This window comes from Aethalodelphis obliquidens, unplaced genomic scaffold, assembly GCF_003676395.1.
Source record: "Aethalodelphis obliquidens isolate GAN/ISIS:26980383/991018 unplaced genomic scaffold, ASM367639v1 scaffold3, whole genome shotgun sequence".
In the NCBI taxonomy this organism is placed as follows: domain Eukaryota; kingdom Metazoa; phylum Chordata; class Mammalia; order Artiodactyla; family Delphinidae; genus Aethalodelphis; species Aethalodelphis obliquidens.
Window position 1 is genome coordinate 77111610 of NW_020837947.1, and position 14766 is coordinate 77126375.

At 42.6% G+C, this 14766-nt stretch overlaps 1 protein-coding gene across 2 annotated transcripts in view; it reads left to right on the forward strand.

Annotated features, from left to right (window-relative positions):
• The window catches only part of FILIP1 (filamin A interacting protein 1), a 193171-nt gene that overhangs the window by 120782 nt on the left and 57623 nt on the right, over positions 1 to 14766 (forward strand). For both annotated transcript variants that reach the window (XM_027092282.1, XM_027092276.1), the window contains exon 3: positions 6564 to 6737. In XM_027092282.1, coding sequence (XP_026948083.1) covers positions 6564 to 6737 — 174 coding nt within the window. The remainder of the gene's footprint in view (positions 1 to 6563; positions 6738 to 14766) is intronic.

A 14766-nucleotide genomic window follows, 5' to 3' on the forward strand; every position in this document is an offset into this window, starting at 1 on the left:
AGATGTGGTATATATACAATGGAATACTACTCAACCATAAAAAAGAACAAAATTTTGCCATTTGTAACACCATGGATGGACTTGAAGGGCATTAAGCTAAGTGAAATAAGTCAGGCAGAGAAAGACAAATACTGTATGATATCACTTATATGTAGAATCTAAAAAATACAACAAACTAGTGAATATAATGAAAAAGAAGCAGACTCACAGATATACAGAACAAACTAGTGGTTACCAGTGGGGAGAGGGAAGTGGGGAAGGGCAATACAGGGGTAGGGGATTAAGAGGTACAAACTATTAGGTATAAAGTAAGCCACAAGGATGTATTGTACCACATGGGGAATATAGTCAATATTTTATAATAACTATAAATGGAGTATAAACTTTAAAAATTGTGAATCACTATATTGTACACCTGTAACTTATATAATATTGTATATCAACTATGCTTCAGTAAAATTTAAAAAAGAAACATCTATTTAGGTCTTTTGCCCATTTTAAAATCAGGGTTTTTGTTGTTGTTGTTCAGTTATAGGGGTCCTTTGTATATTCTGGATATTAACCCCTTATCAGATATATGATTTGCAAATATTTTCTCCCATTCTGTGGGTTGCTTTTCACGCTGTTGATTGTGTTCTTTGATACACAGAAGTTTTAAATTTAGATGTAGTTCAACTTATCTATTTTTTATTTTATTGCTTGTTTTTTTGGTGTTATATTCAAGAAATCATTGCCAAATCCAATATTATGAAGTTTTTCCCCTATGTTTTCTTCTAAGAGTTTTAGTTCTCCATTCAGGTCTTTGATTCGTTTTGAGTTAATTTTTGTATGTGGTGTAAGGTAAGGGTCCATCTTCATTCTTTTGCATCTTCATTCTTTGTGGATATACAGTTTTCCCAGCATAATTTGTTGAAAAGACTATCCTTTTCCATTGAATGGTCTTGGCATTCTGATTGAAAATCATTTGACCATATATGTGAGGTTTTATTTCTGGGATCTCTATTCTATTCTACTAGTCTAAATGTCTGTATTTATGGCAGTATCACACTGTTTTGATTGCTGTAGCTTTGTTGTAAGTTTTGAAATCAGAAAGTGTGAGACCTCCAACTTTTTCTCTTTCAAGACTGTTTGGCTCTTTGGGGTCCCTTGAAATTCCATATGCACTTTAGAATGGATTTTTCTATTTCTGCAAAAAACATAATTGGGATTTTTAGGAATTTTACTTTTAAAAATTCAAGCTATCATGGTATTAATAAAAGCAAGTTTTAATATGAAAAACAGCATCTGCTTGTGATATTTTAATAAAAGATTTCTTTTAGATAATATTTGGTCTGAAGTGCTAGAAAGGAGTAATCTTTAATGAACAAGCAGTATAGAGACTTTTAGGCTATTATTAACCATATAGTTGTGGAGAGAAACTTCTCCAGAAAAAACCTAAAGACACATTTTTAGCCCCAATGGCCCTCTAAACTAACCATAGCTGAATCTTCTCCTTGTATGTTGTTGTGTCACTAATTATGTTAACCTTGCTTTCTAACACTAAGGAGCAAAAAAATGGGTTTAATTTCTATAATAATAGCTAATGCCATCATAAATTACTTAGCTTTTCTTCTTCCAATACGTTTATAATATTCCATTTTACCTAACTAGGGTAAATAGTATAATTCAATTTGTATGAGGTTTAAAGATTGTTTCCTGTTGTAACATTCTAGTGGAATGTACTGTTTTTCCTTATTCAGTTTACATATTTTCTTTTTGGAATAAACTTAAGAAGAACAAAGTGACTCCTAAATTGTAGACAAGAACGTCAGATGAAAGAGCAGAAGTTGAAAAATGTAATTGTTTAACTCTTTTAAACAAAGCTAAATAATTAAGGTTGTTCTGAGATTTTCAGCAGCAGTTTATGCCTCTCTGACTTCACATCACTTAATTTTACTTTTATTTCCACAAATATTTACTGAGTGCCTATCATGTGGGCAGGCACCCTTTAGTAGACACTGCAGACACAGTCCCTGTTCTCAAAGCAGCTCACAGCCTAAGAAAGAAATAGGCAAGTAAACTAATAAATTACATTATTTAAACAGATACGGAACATTGAGTTGAGTTCCCAGAATGGGAAGGCATTTACAGAATGGGCATATGTTGGTATTCCAGGACCATCTTTTCCAGCGTTCCTTAGCTCAGTGCAGCAATAGACCATATTTATGTGGTTAACTGAATAATTTGAAGAAGTGATGGTGTTTAGAAACCGTGACATTCTGATTCTTCCATAGCATAGAAACAAATTTATTCTTTCCTCAAAATGCATCCTCCAGGGACTTCCCTGGTGTCCAGTGGTTAAGACTCCGTGCTTCCACTGCAGGGGTTGCGGGTTTGATCCCTGGTTGGGGAACTAAGATCCCACATGCCGCTTGGCGTGCCCAAAAAGAAAAAAAAATGCATCCTCCATTCAAGGTCAACAGCTCTTGGCAGGGAATATCTTGTTTGAGGTGTGCAATGTCAATAGTTAGGGGCAGGCTTCTCAAACTTCCCACCTGGCTGTGTTCCCTCTCAACCTAAGTGAGTGGACTGCCAGTCTGGGGATCATGGTGGCATCGTCTAAGAAGCTGTCCCAAGCTGTCCACCTCAAGCAAATGTTTTTTAAGTCCTGTGTTTTGTCCTAAACATTCAAGTAAATATTAATATTGTATTAATCTTCTGAAAGGGTTTTAAACTACTTACCACCTACCCTAGTCTTTAAGTAATCTGGGTGCTTCAAGAGGATGCACCATGTTTAATTTGAGGTTCCACAGCTCATTCTGATTCCTCTGTCCCCCCAAAGTTAGACATGTACCCATTTTAGGAGTGTAGAACAGCTATGTCACATGGGCATAAGAACTAAGCATTCTTTCCTACTCATTGTGGGTTTTTCCCAAAGATTAAAAAAACCCATAAGTTTAAAAAATAGTTAAAATTGTCACTAGGCATAATCATCAATGATGGAGTTTTGCCTGTAAAGAAAGCTAAGTTTTGGAAACACTGTCAGTGAAATTCAGTTTCTGAGTACAGTTAAGTCCACCATGGCTGCCCTGCCAGATGCAGGGACATTTTGGAATATCCAGTCTCCTGACCACTCCGTGTTTGCCCTGGGATAACCAACTCGTCCCATCTTGCCTGGAACTGTCCAGATTTGCAGAAGTCCAGCTTTGTGGGATTCTGTTCTTCTTGGTCCCAGGCAAACCAGGACAGTTGGTCACCCTCATTTGCACAGAGGTAGCAAATACTTTCACCAGTTTCTGGGGACCCTCCTAGTTTATGCTGCTGGTCTGAAGTGACCATGATTCCTTGGTGAAGAAGAATCAGTGGAATTGATAACACAGTGAGAACAGGAGAAACCTCTGGGGCAAGCAAGTCCCCGGGAGTCAGGTGAGCCTGCTGGGAACCTTGAACAGAGCAGACATGTTAAGTGCTTTTGGTGCTGAATTGGCCTAAAGTAGTGGTTTCTAAGTGCAGCTCTGCTTCATAATCACCTGCAGAGATATTTTAAATCACAATTCCTGGGTTACACCATCAGATCTGCTGATTCAGAATTTGTGTTTAGCACAGCAGTTGGATGATCTTTCCAACCATCTGACCGTGTCACAATCCCGATGCTTAAAAATTCCAAGGCTTCTTGCTGTCCTGTGATAAAATGCAAACTCACTGCCTGGTTTAGAGGCTTTTTATGAGTTGCCCGTTGTTTATCACTTCGGCCTCCTGTGGCCCCAGCCCATGCATCTAAATCTATTCAGTTTGGCCTTTGCCTACAGGTTTCCCTTGGCCAAGAACACTCTTAGCCTAGCTCCACCCCTCTTTCTCTGGCTCAAGTACTTATTGTGAGATTTCGGGTCACTTTCTCCAGGAAGCCTCGTCCGTCAGCTCAGATGCAAGTCAAGTGTTCTTCTGGACCAAGTTCTTAGCCCCCTGTATCTCCTCCATCCCAAGGTTTGTCATGTTATAATGTAAGTGACTTTCAACTGATTGTCTATTTCCCCCTAGACTTCAGTGCCTCAGGATGCAATTATATCTCCAGTACTGAATGTGCACAAATATTTATTGAATGGATCATTGGATTCAGCCTTCTTTTGAACTATACCACCTGTGTGGGCTCCACCTGTCCTGTGTCTGTCGCCCCATCCCTACTTTCACAGCAAAGACCAGATACCCACCCTTGACTTTGTGAGACGGATCACACTCACCTGTCGGCCCCAGGCTTTGCACAGCGGCCCTCTGCTGCCCCCCTGTGTTTGGAATCAGCTCCTTATGCAGCCAATTGAGACAACCCCTTGCTCCACGGGGTGCAGTTTCAATTCTGCAGGCACATCTTTGTTTTTGGCGTCCATATGTCTCCCTTGGCACAAAGGGGAACCAGGTAGGATGGAAGAGAAGGCTGTGACCCCTCTGTGTCTGTTTCTATACCCTAAGCTCCTATTTATTCTCCTCCATCACCAGGACTAAGTCAGTTGAACATTTTCATTGTCTCTTCTTCCTGTGACCTCCTTTTCTCCCCTTTCTAGAGCCCTCTTCAAAGTATTCCTCCCTCTGTGTCCTTTTACATCTACATAAATACAGTGGCCTATTTAGCAGCTCCCCAGCACCCTAAGACTTTCCTTGCTTGTGATAAAACTTCCAAGTGGGGGCTTCCCTGGTGGCGCACTGGTTGAGAGTCCGCCTGCCGATGCCGGGGACACGGATTCGTGCCCCGGTGCGGGAAGATCCCACATGCCGCGGAGCGGCTGGGCCCGTGAGCCATGGCCGCTGAGCCTGCGCGTCCGGAGCCTGTGCTCCGCAATGGGAGAGGCCACAACAGTGAGAGGCCCGCGTACCGCAAAAAAAAAAGAAAGATACCAATAATATTTACATATTTTTAAAGTGGATAGCTTAAACTTTTAAACTAAAATAGCTACTTATTTACAGTTGCAAAGCTCTTTGTTTACATCGTCTGCCTGAAGACTGAGAACAATGGACATACCTTGGACTCCTTCAGTACAGGGTCACCATACACAGATGTGGAGTTGTGCCTTGCATAGGGGTGCCTGGCAGAGGGACTGAATAGGCATGAACTACAGCCCACTCTTTGCTCCTTAGGCAGGCTGCACTCTGACTCAGGGTTGTGTCTCCTGGAGGAAGCGGGCACCTCTTTCTAATTTGTACAAGGACACTGTACAGCTAGCCTGACTCTGTGTCTGTGCTTCGTCCTTTCGCCCTGCATGGAAACACATTGCCTTTCCATTCGACTATTTTCTGACTTTAACTTTCTCGCTAATTCCAAACCACTGGTTGCTTCAAAATTAATATTTTCCATTTTTGTCTTGAAAGGAGCACATGTATATGTGGCAGAGACAACATAGGGAAAATTTGCAAATTCCAGTCCAGTGACGTTTCTGTAATAAATTCGTCTTTAGCCATTTGGAATTAGATGAATTTGGAGACTACGAAAAAGCAATAAAAGTGAGAAATCTCAAGAAAGACAAACTTTATAATGGTCCTGTCTCAGGGCTAACTAGTTAGCTCCCTTGTTTAGAATACCGTGATAACGAGCCAGGTTTATGATTTAAAACCCCCAGTTAGCATAACACAGGGGAAAACTCTATTCCATCGTCGCAGACTGAAATTCTATTGCCACCAGTGTGTTCTTTGGTACAAGTTGGGATGAAGTAAGGGTACTTCATACTCATCACCATTACTGGAAAAACAAGTATACAACCAGATGGGAGTACGTTTGGTCAAAGTCAGTTCCGTCATAACTACAAAGTTCATCATTCCTCATCAGTAGAAAATACATCCAGATGTATTTGCATTATGTGATGGGAACCACAGTCAATATGATTGAAAGCCTATAATCATGTGGTTTTCTCAAGAGCTTCAACAAGACACTAAAGTTTTGCTAATAAACCAAAAGAACAACTCTGACCCCACCAACCTGACTCTGACTGGCAGTGTGGATATTACAGGAGTTAAGTTTCACCTTCAGCGGGAATTCGATTGAGAAGCCCAGCGCAGCACCATGAGAGCTCCCAACCATGTGTTTCTGTGCAAAATGAATCACTTGATGGGAAACAGGAAATCACTAATAAAGGCTGTTTTTGTTAATTATACACGGAGTTAGAACCGGAATAGGGGAGAGCAGGGGTTTTTTTAAAGCCAGATTTGAATACTGTATATTGAGGGCATAAACAGAAAACTAGAAACCTTTAAATTGTCATTGACCTCATGTGCACTGAAAAAGGGCTAAGTGTCCCCAGGAGCAGTCCTCCCCCTTCTCAGAATCACTGCTACTTAGATCAAGCACTTTTTATGTAGTTAATATTAGCACAAACCCTTTTTCTGCTTGCCGGCTTCCTAGCAACCTGAAGCAGAGTATCTGCTTGCCAATCTGCTTTTGGTAAAAAAAAAAAAAAAAAAAAGAACAAAAATCACCCAGTAAATTTGCCCATAGCCCTGACGAGACAGGAATATATTCAATAAACTCCGTGTTGATTTTGTGAGCCCGGCATAGGATTTATGTTGTCAACGGTCTGACCTTGCTGCACTTTCCACCACAGGCCAGGGAAGATGTGATCCACATGCTGAAGACGGAGAAAACCAAGCCTGAGGTTCTGGAGGCTCATTACGGGTCTGCGGAGCCGGAGAAAGTGCTGCGGGTCCTGCACCGAGATGCCATCCTGGCCCAGGAGAAGTCCATAGGGGAAGATGTGTATGAGAAACCCATCTCAGAGGTAAAAACATACCCCGACAAGTCCCTGAGAAGGAAGCCTCAGAGGGATGTCTCCACATCCTTCCATTTTACACGCTTTAACGTTTTCTTTCAAAGGCAAGCATTTTATGATGCCCTAATATAGAATTAAAGTATAATTAAATAATTCAGAATTACTGTGGATACATTTCATTGGTAAGAATTGTAGAAGTATTTCCTTAAATATACTTAAAGCCCGAAATATGTTTCTCATGTGATTATGATAGTTACCTGCTCTTCAGTCTGTTATTCTTTTATTTCTCTAAGAAGGGATATGTGTAAAAATTTGAGGTGCTTATGGGTTTTAGCATTGAATTTTCAGATTATTATCAAATTGGTAGCCTAAAATTAAACTGATTTTTATTATTGATATTTATGGTTATAAAGCCACTCAGTTTTGATATCTTATAGACCATTAAAATGATCTCATGTGAATGGCTAAAACATAAAAGTTGAAGCAAAATCCCAATGGAAGGCTTAGGGCAGTTCTTTAAGATGAAAGGGAATCTAATAGGACAATATTTAATCATTTTTATACAAGACTGTATTAGGAACTATCAACTATTGTTGTTAATTACCCATGATATTACATGTTAAAAATACTCTCATATCATAGTAGAAGTTCAGTGAAGAATCAGGGAACCAGTTGATGGATCTAGCCATACTGACTCTTCGGAATTCATGTTAAAAAAAAATCATAGATATGAAATTAGTATCATAAATGAATAAAGAACACAGAAATGAAAAGTGCGAGGCAATTTATTGTAATTTAGCTTAAGACAAGCCTTTGCAGCAGCTCAGCTTGACAGATCTCAGAAAGACCTGCTTTAGAAAGTATTCACGCCAGATTGACAGCCCATAATTTTCTAATTTCTGCAACCAGGATGAACTGGAGCTCTGTTCTCATCTTTTCCTTAAGCATTAAGAGTAATTATCAATATGTGATAGAATAGAGTCAACTGGCTGAATCCACTTTCACGTTTGAGATAACCCCCAGTTATTAGCTGCCTGTAGCTTTGGGCAGGTCACTTCAGCTCTCTAAGCCTTAGTGTTCTTCTCTGTCAGGTGCACATCTCATAGAGTTGTGAGGATTAAATGAAGCAACGCCTGTAAAACTTTTAACATAGTGTCTGGAACATACTAGCTACTCAACAAATATCAGCCATTAGTATTTGCTGGGAGCTGAGGGTGATAATTGCTCACACTCTTATTTAGTTCCAAACCTGGAGAGACTCGAGGAGTAAAAGACAGAGAGAGGTCAAAATATCGGGTTTTTTGTTTTGTTTTGTTTTGTTTTTGGTACGTGGGCCTCTCACTGTTGTGGCCTCTCCCGTTGCGGAGCACAGGCTCCGGATGCGCAGGCCCAGCGGCCACGGCTCATGGGCCCAGCCGCTCCGTGGCATGTGGGATCTTCCCGGACCGGGGCACGAACCCGTGTCCCCTGCATTGGCAGGCGGACTCTCAACCACTGCGCCACCAGGGAAGCCCAGAATATCAGTTTTATATTATTATTATAATCACCTGGACTGAAGAACTTGGCTTGGATAAATAGTATCATTTGGGCTTCTTAGTTCTTTTCTCCCAAGTTAGAGCTTGGTATGACCTCTCAAGGAAGAGGTAGGTCTGCAGATCACACACATCCAGAATCACTGCCTCTGACCCACTGAGTTCTATGGACAGTACATAAAGGAAGGCGTTTCCAACTTACCTTCAGAAAGTAGGCCTAACCCAAGTGGACAGAGGAGCAGAGCAGAAAACACCCACCTTTCTTTTGGGTTGTCCTGTTGGAGTTCTCTTAAGCTGGGCATGCTTCTTGGTTCCTTTCTCCCCTCAACTCAACAATCTGAACAGTTGTTCCTCCCTTGGGGAGGAAGGAATAAGGAGGTAGAGGGAAGGACAGAAGCTACTTTTCCCAACACTGGCAAAATGGTGAAGTCCTGCTTTGTGAGAGAAATAGAATGCTGAAAGGAGAAACGATTTCTTCCACCATTTACAGATTTTTGGTTTCTTAATCCTTTGGGCTTAATAATCAAGTTCCTGTTGCTCAGGAGCAAGAGAGTTGCTTCCAAGTTCATGATGTAAGAATCCCATATATTACTGTTCCATTAGCCTCCTGGTATCATGAGAAGATAGTCCAGCTCTTGTTCCTAGAAGCCATGCTGTACCTCAAGCCAAAAATCACTGCTGCTTATTCCAATTTTCATCCCAAATTAGGCCCAGCTAGGTCATCCAACAGAACTCACCAAATGTTAAGCAGTGAACCCAATATGGTGGACCCCCCTCTCTTGCCAGGTATCTGGGGAGAAATTAAGCAGCAAATATTAAATCGCCCTGAACTTTCTTGTAAACTAAAGTCTGAGATATCAAAGTTCATAATTCTTAAGCAAAATTGCAAAGAAATTAAGGGTTCAGTTTCTTTCCTTCCCAAATTCTTATTCTGCTTAGCCTTAGCCAGAAGGATCTTAACCTTAGGCATTTTCAAAGTTGAATTAATACATCTTGAAGTCCTTTATTCTATGTTTACTCAAAGAGTCCAAAGATTATTAGGACACGTGCAGTTATCATTGTACCAACCTCACATTCATAAATTGTTAAAAATGCAAGAAAAGCCCCAGCTCCAAGGTCCATTTTTCTCAAGTGTAATAATATTCCTTGACCTCAGGACTCAGCACAAAGTAGGCTCATGTCACCAAGATCAAGGCAGAGACTTAGAGGGTGTCTGAGGGAAGGAGGGTGGATAGAGAAAATCTTCAGGTACAACAGGATGCCAGTCAGTGTGGGGGAACTTGTCCCCATCAGACAGAGCCTGCCGCCATCAAGAGGCTAATAATTATGGGAAATGGCGAATCCTGGGTTGGGTGGAGGAATCTGTTTCATGCATCATCCTTGCCCTCAGTGAGTGGCATTTGAAACCTATCTGTCTTTTTGTGAAGTTTAGGGATTTGCGGTGGTGACGTCCTCCATGCCTAGGTCTTGTTTTAGGTGCTCTACTTTTCCACCTGCATATTTTTATTTATTTATTTATTTTTGGCTGCGTTGGGTCTTTGTTGCTGTGCGTGGGCTTCTCGTTGTGGTGGCTGCTCTTGTTGCGGAGCACGGGCTCTAGGCGCGTGGGCTTCAGTAGTTGTGGCACGCAGGCACTGTAGTTGTGGCTCGCGGGCTCTAGAGTGCAGGCTCAGTAGTTGTGGCACACAGGCTTAGTTGCTCCCCAGCACGTGGGATCTTCCCGGACCAGGGCTCAAACCCGTGTCCCCTGCATTGGCAGGCAGATTCTTAACCACTGTGCTGCCAGGGAAGCCCCCACCTGCATATGTGAAATCTCTTGAATCTTTTTCTTTTTTCAGCCATGATGTCCAGGCCTAGGAAACCCATCTTGTACCAGTGGTTTTCATTACTGCCCCCTTGTTTCGGTGTGGTATTACCCCTTCCCACAGGTGACCTTCTGAAGCCTGTCTGCCTTGGGACCTAGTGGGGACCTAACCTTACCCAGGTGACCGTTCCTCAGAACTTTGCCTTCCCTCGTGTTTGAACTCTCTAATTCTTGGGTAACTTGTCCTACTCAAGGCAACAGAAATGTTTTCTTTTGTCACAACGTTTCCTCCAGTAGGAAGGCTCAGCTGAGTTTTATTGTTATTGTTGTTATTGACCAGTTTTTCAAATGGCCACTTCTTTCTCTATCACTATTTTAGGGATCGTAGAGTTTTTGTTTGTTTGCCTCTAACTTCCCCTATGCTTTCAGACCCAGACATTTGTTTTCTGAATATTACCTTCCATATTGTGTAGTGTGTGGTCACCCTCAGCGAGAAAAGCAAAACCAAGCAGTTATGAGTCTGCCAAAAGGATCCTTTGTTCAACACAAATCTTATCTACTTGTATGTTCTTGAGTTGGATGATCTCCTAAGGAGTCTTTTCCCGTCACAGCACACCGGTGTTTGGACTGAATCTGCTGCTGTCCTGCCAGAATCCCCTTTCGTTTGTCTCATCTTTCCTTCGAAATCTACGTCTCCAAGTTTCTTGAGCATCTTCGCTCAGGGCCCATCCACCATGGTTGACACCATGAAAATCACCCCAAATTGCTTTACATATCCTACCCTGATCTCAGATTTTAATTCTTCAGCATGTCTATATTTTATGTAACTGCTTTGAATGGCTGTTGCAGTCTTCAAGAGAAAGGGCCCCAACTGATCTCATGAAGAACCATCTGCAGTCTGACACCATGTTCCTCAAACGTTTCCTTGATCCCGACACCCTCTTTGTGGGGCAGTCACGCTGTTCTGCTCTCTAGGCTCTCCTGTCTCTACCTCCTCTGTCACCCATTCTGATTCAACAAAGACTAAAATCTCTCTCTTTTTTTTTCTTATAGTCCTATCTTTAAGGGCACTTAGATCCATTTCCCTTTTTGGTCTTTCCAGTTTGGTCCTTAAGGCCTCATGTTTCCTCTTAAGTAGATTTCTCTCTTCTCAAATTCCTTAGTATTTTTCCCATTAGCTCTCTGTTGATAACAGAGCTAAAATCATTCCCTAAACCATGATCCTTTTGTCTGAAACATACTGAAATTTCTCCCCATCTCAAGTCCCTGAACTTCTTCTCCACCAACTTGATTCAGGTACACTCTTTCCTTAGTAAATTTTGGCCTTTGTTGCTATGATGATCTCATTCAATTTTCCTTCCACCTCTGTCCAAGTGGGAGCTACATTTCCAAAGTAATAGGTGCCCATTTCGCTTTCACTATTCAGTAATAAGAACTACCATTCCTCTGTGGTTGAGCCACAATTTGGAGCCTGAAAACCCAAAGCCATGGGACACAGTATACATGATTAATGAATCCACTGGGAGGTGGTCTTCAGAGTCTCTGGACAAGCCACACAGATCCAAGAGGTCAGCCCACTTCAGTTCTCTCCTAGGAGCTCAGTGCAGTTCCAAACAAAATAACGAGAAACAGGGTCTGGCACAGCTGATCTGTTGCTACCTATGTTAGTTCTTACATCCTGAATTTAAAACTGAAAACTAGATCCTCACACAGTAATGCTTTATTGCTAAAGAGGAATTTACTACCTTTGCAGTTTAAAATCTGGTCCGCAGGGCTTCCCTGGTGGCACAGTGGTTAAGAATCCGCCTTATGCAGGGGACATGGGTTCGAGCCCTGGTCCGGGAAGATCCCACATGCCGCAGAGCAACTAAGCCTGTGCGCCACAACTACTGAGCCTGCACTGTAGAGCCCACGAGCCACAACTACTGAACCCATGTGCCACAACTACCGAAGTCCACGCTCCTAGAGCCCGTGCTCTGCAACAAGGGAAGCCACTGCAATGAGAAGCCCGCGCACCACAAGGAAGAGTAGCCCCCACTCGCCACAACTAGAGAAAGCCCGCGCGCAGCAACGAAGACCCAACGCAGCCAAAAGTAAATTTAAAAAAAAAAAAAAGAAAGTCTGGTCTGCAGTTCTGGGTGAAAAACACAGCTCACACACCAATGTGTCAGCATCCTTCCGGATGCATGAAAGGACAAAAAGACTGTCTTCCTGATTGTGCAACCAGTGCTGAGGTCAAGCTGTACTGGTGTAGGTGAGGTGAACACAGCCCACAGAGACAACAGCAGCTACTCCAGGGGCCTCGTCCCAGCACGGTAGCTGCTGAGAACAGCCAATCTCAAAGGCCCACATGGACAGAACATAATAAAGCTAGGGCCTAGCGGTCCTACCTAGGCTGCCCTGGAACAATTAATATCAACATATGCTGTTTTTCCTCCAGATGCCCCTACAGTGTTTCTCTCTCTGGGTATCTCAGTCAACCATCCAATTAATAACGCCCCCATCTTTGCCTCCCGAGTTCCTTGAACGGATTGAGGGATAACTGCAGGAGTCTGACAGATGACTTGAAACATTAACTTTATTATTGGCATAAATAGGTAGATGACCACCACCAGGTTCCTATTACTCTCTCCTAGACTCTGGAGACAGCACCTGAGGGAGAGTACAATGTACCATCTTATGGCAGACAGAGTAAAAAATAAGAAATGAAAAGGCAGGGCTGTTCATGCCCAGCTCGCTGTCCCAATACAACCTTTAAAAACCATTCCTTCCTCAGGGAGGAGAGGGTCAGGGTATCAGAAAACAGGCAGAAGTTGCTCTTGCAAATACTCTCAAAAGGAGGGGAGGCCTTACTTTACGACAAAGTTAAGAAGGATCAAAAAGGGGAAAGAGGGCTTTCCTGGTGCCGCAGTGGTTGGGAGTCCGCCTGCCGATGCGGGGGGCGTGGGTTCGTGCCCCGGTCCGGGAGGGTCCCGCATGCCGTGGAGCGGCTGGGCCCGTGGGCCGTGGCCGCTGAGCCTGCGCGTCTGGAGCCTGTGCTCCATGGCAGGAGGGGCCACATCAGTGAGAGGCCCGCGTACCGCAAAAAAAATAAAAATAAAAAATAAACAAAAAAGGGGGAAAGAGCTGCTCCTTGCACATTTCTGATGATGTCCCATCAATGCTTGACAAATTCTATAACACATGGTGAAAATCACACTTGTGGAAAAATGGAGAGTTCTTGGGGAGAATATTTTGTAACAGGGAGTTATTCCAGTGAAAAAACCTCTTGTATAGACTGTCCCATTAAGACTGAAGTAATTTATCAGAACACATAAAAGTACGATTTGCCTCCCTGATGATCTCAGGTATGGCTGGCCAACCTGGGCTTCACCAGTCTGACTCATCACCTGTTCTTAGGCAAAGGGGGTGGAGGTCTAATCAGAAGGCACTGAGGATTATGGGGACAGAGGTGGAAGGAAAATTGAATGAGATCATCATAACAACAAAGGCCAAAATTTACTAAGGAAAGAGTGTACCTGAATCAAGTTGGTGGAGAAGAAGTTCAGGGACTTGAGATGGGGAGAAATTTCAGTATGTTTCAGACAAAAGGATCATGGTTTAGGGAATGATTTTAGCTCTGTTATCAACAGAGAGCTAATGGGAAAAATATTAAGGAATTTGAGAAGAGAGAAATCTATTTAAGAGGAAACATGAGGCCTTAAAGACCAAACTGGAAAGACCAAAAGGGAAATGGATCTAAGTGCCCATTATCTCTTTTATTTTGGGCCCCATAAATGATTCATTCACAATGAAAATATAATACAATTGTACAGGGAACCTCAGAGCCTCCTTATGACTGAAGGGCAAACGTGCAACATCAGGGGAGTAGCTCTGAAGCTGATACCCAGGGAGCTACTCCACTGAGTCGTACAGAGTTGGCTGTGGGATTAAGAATGGATTCTAAATATATCTGATTCACCTAGAGCAGTGGTTCTCAACAGGGAGGGGGGCATGGGGACTTTTCCTTCCAGGGGACATTTGACAACGCCTGGGGATAGTTTTGTCACAACTGGAGGTGGCAGTACCGGCATCTAGTGGGCAGAGCCCTGGGATGCCGCTGAGAATCCTATAGTGGACAGGACAGCCCCTCAAATAAGAATTCCTTGGCCAGAAATGTCAGTAGTGCTGAGGGTGAGAACTCCTGCACTAGGGTTTGAAGAGGAGAGTAGGATAGGGAACTATCAATATTGTAAGATTGGGTCCAATTTAACACACATGTACTGAACACCTACTTTCTTCCAGGTGCTGTGCTAGGGACCAGGGACTAAAAAGATGATCAAGGCATATGGTCCCTTAAAGATCTTATAGCCTGGCTGGAGAAACAGACCCAAAAAGCCCTGTAATAATATTTGATGAGATCTCTTTTAGTTTGAGATATGTGCGCTCTGCAAGTTCTGAGATTCTCCCTATATTTAGTACCTCTTGAAAGAAGAGGATTGTGGGTCCTTCATATACTTTTCCTAGAAATGCACTTAACTGCAAGCCTTAAAAAAAAAGGTTGCAATGAGGATAATTTCCTCCTCCCGCACCGGAGTTTGGTGCGGGCTGAGCTCTTTATTTTTCTGAGATTAGGCCAGATGCTATTCTCTTTCTTTCTGAGTATAGGGCTTCACCGTCTCATTGCAACAGTGAGTTTGCTCTCCTGAAAGGTTAGGAACCA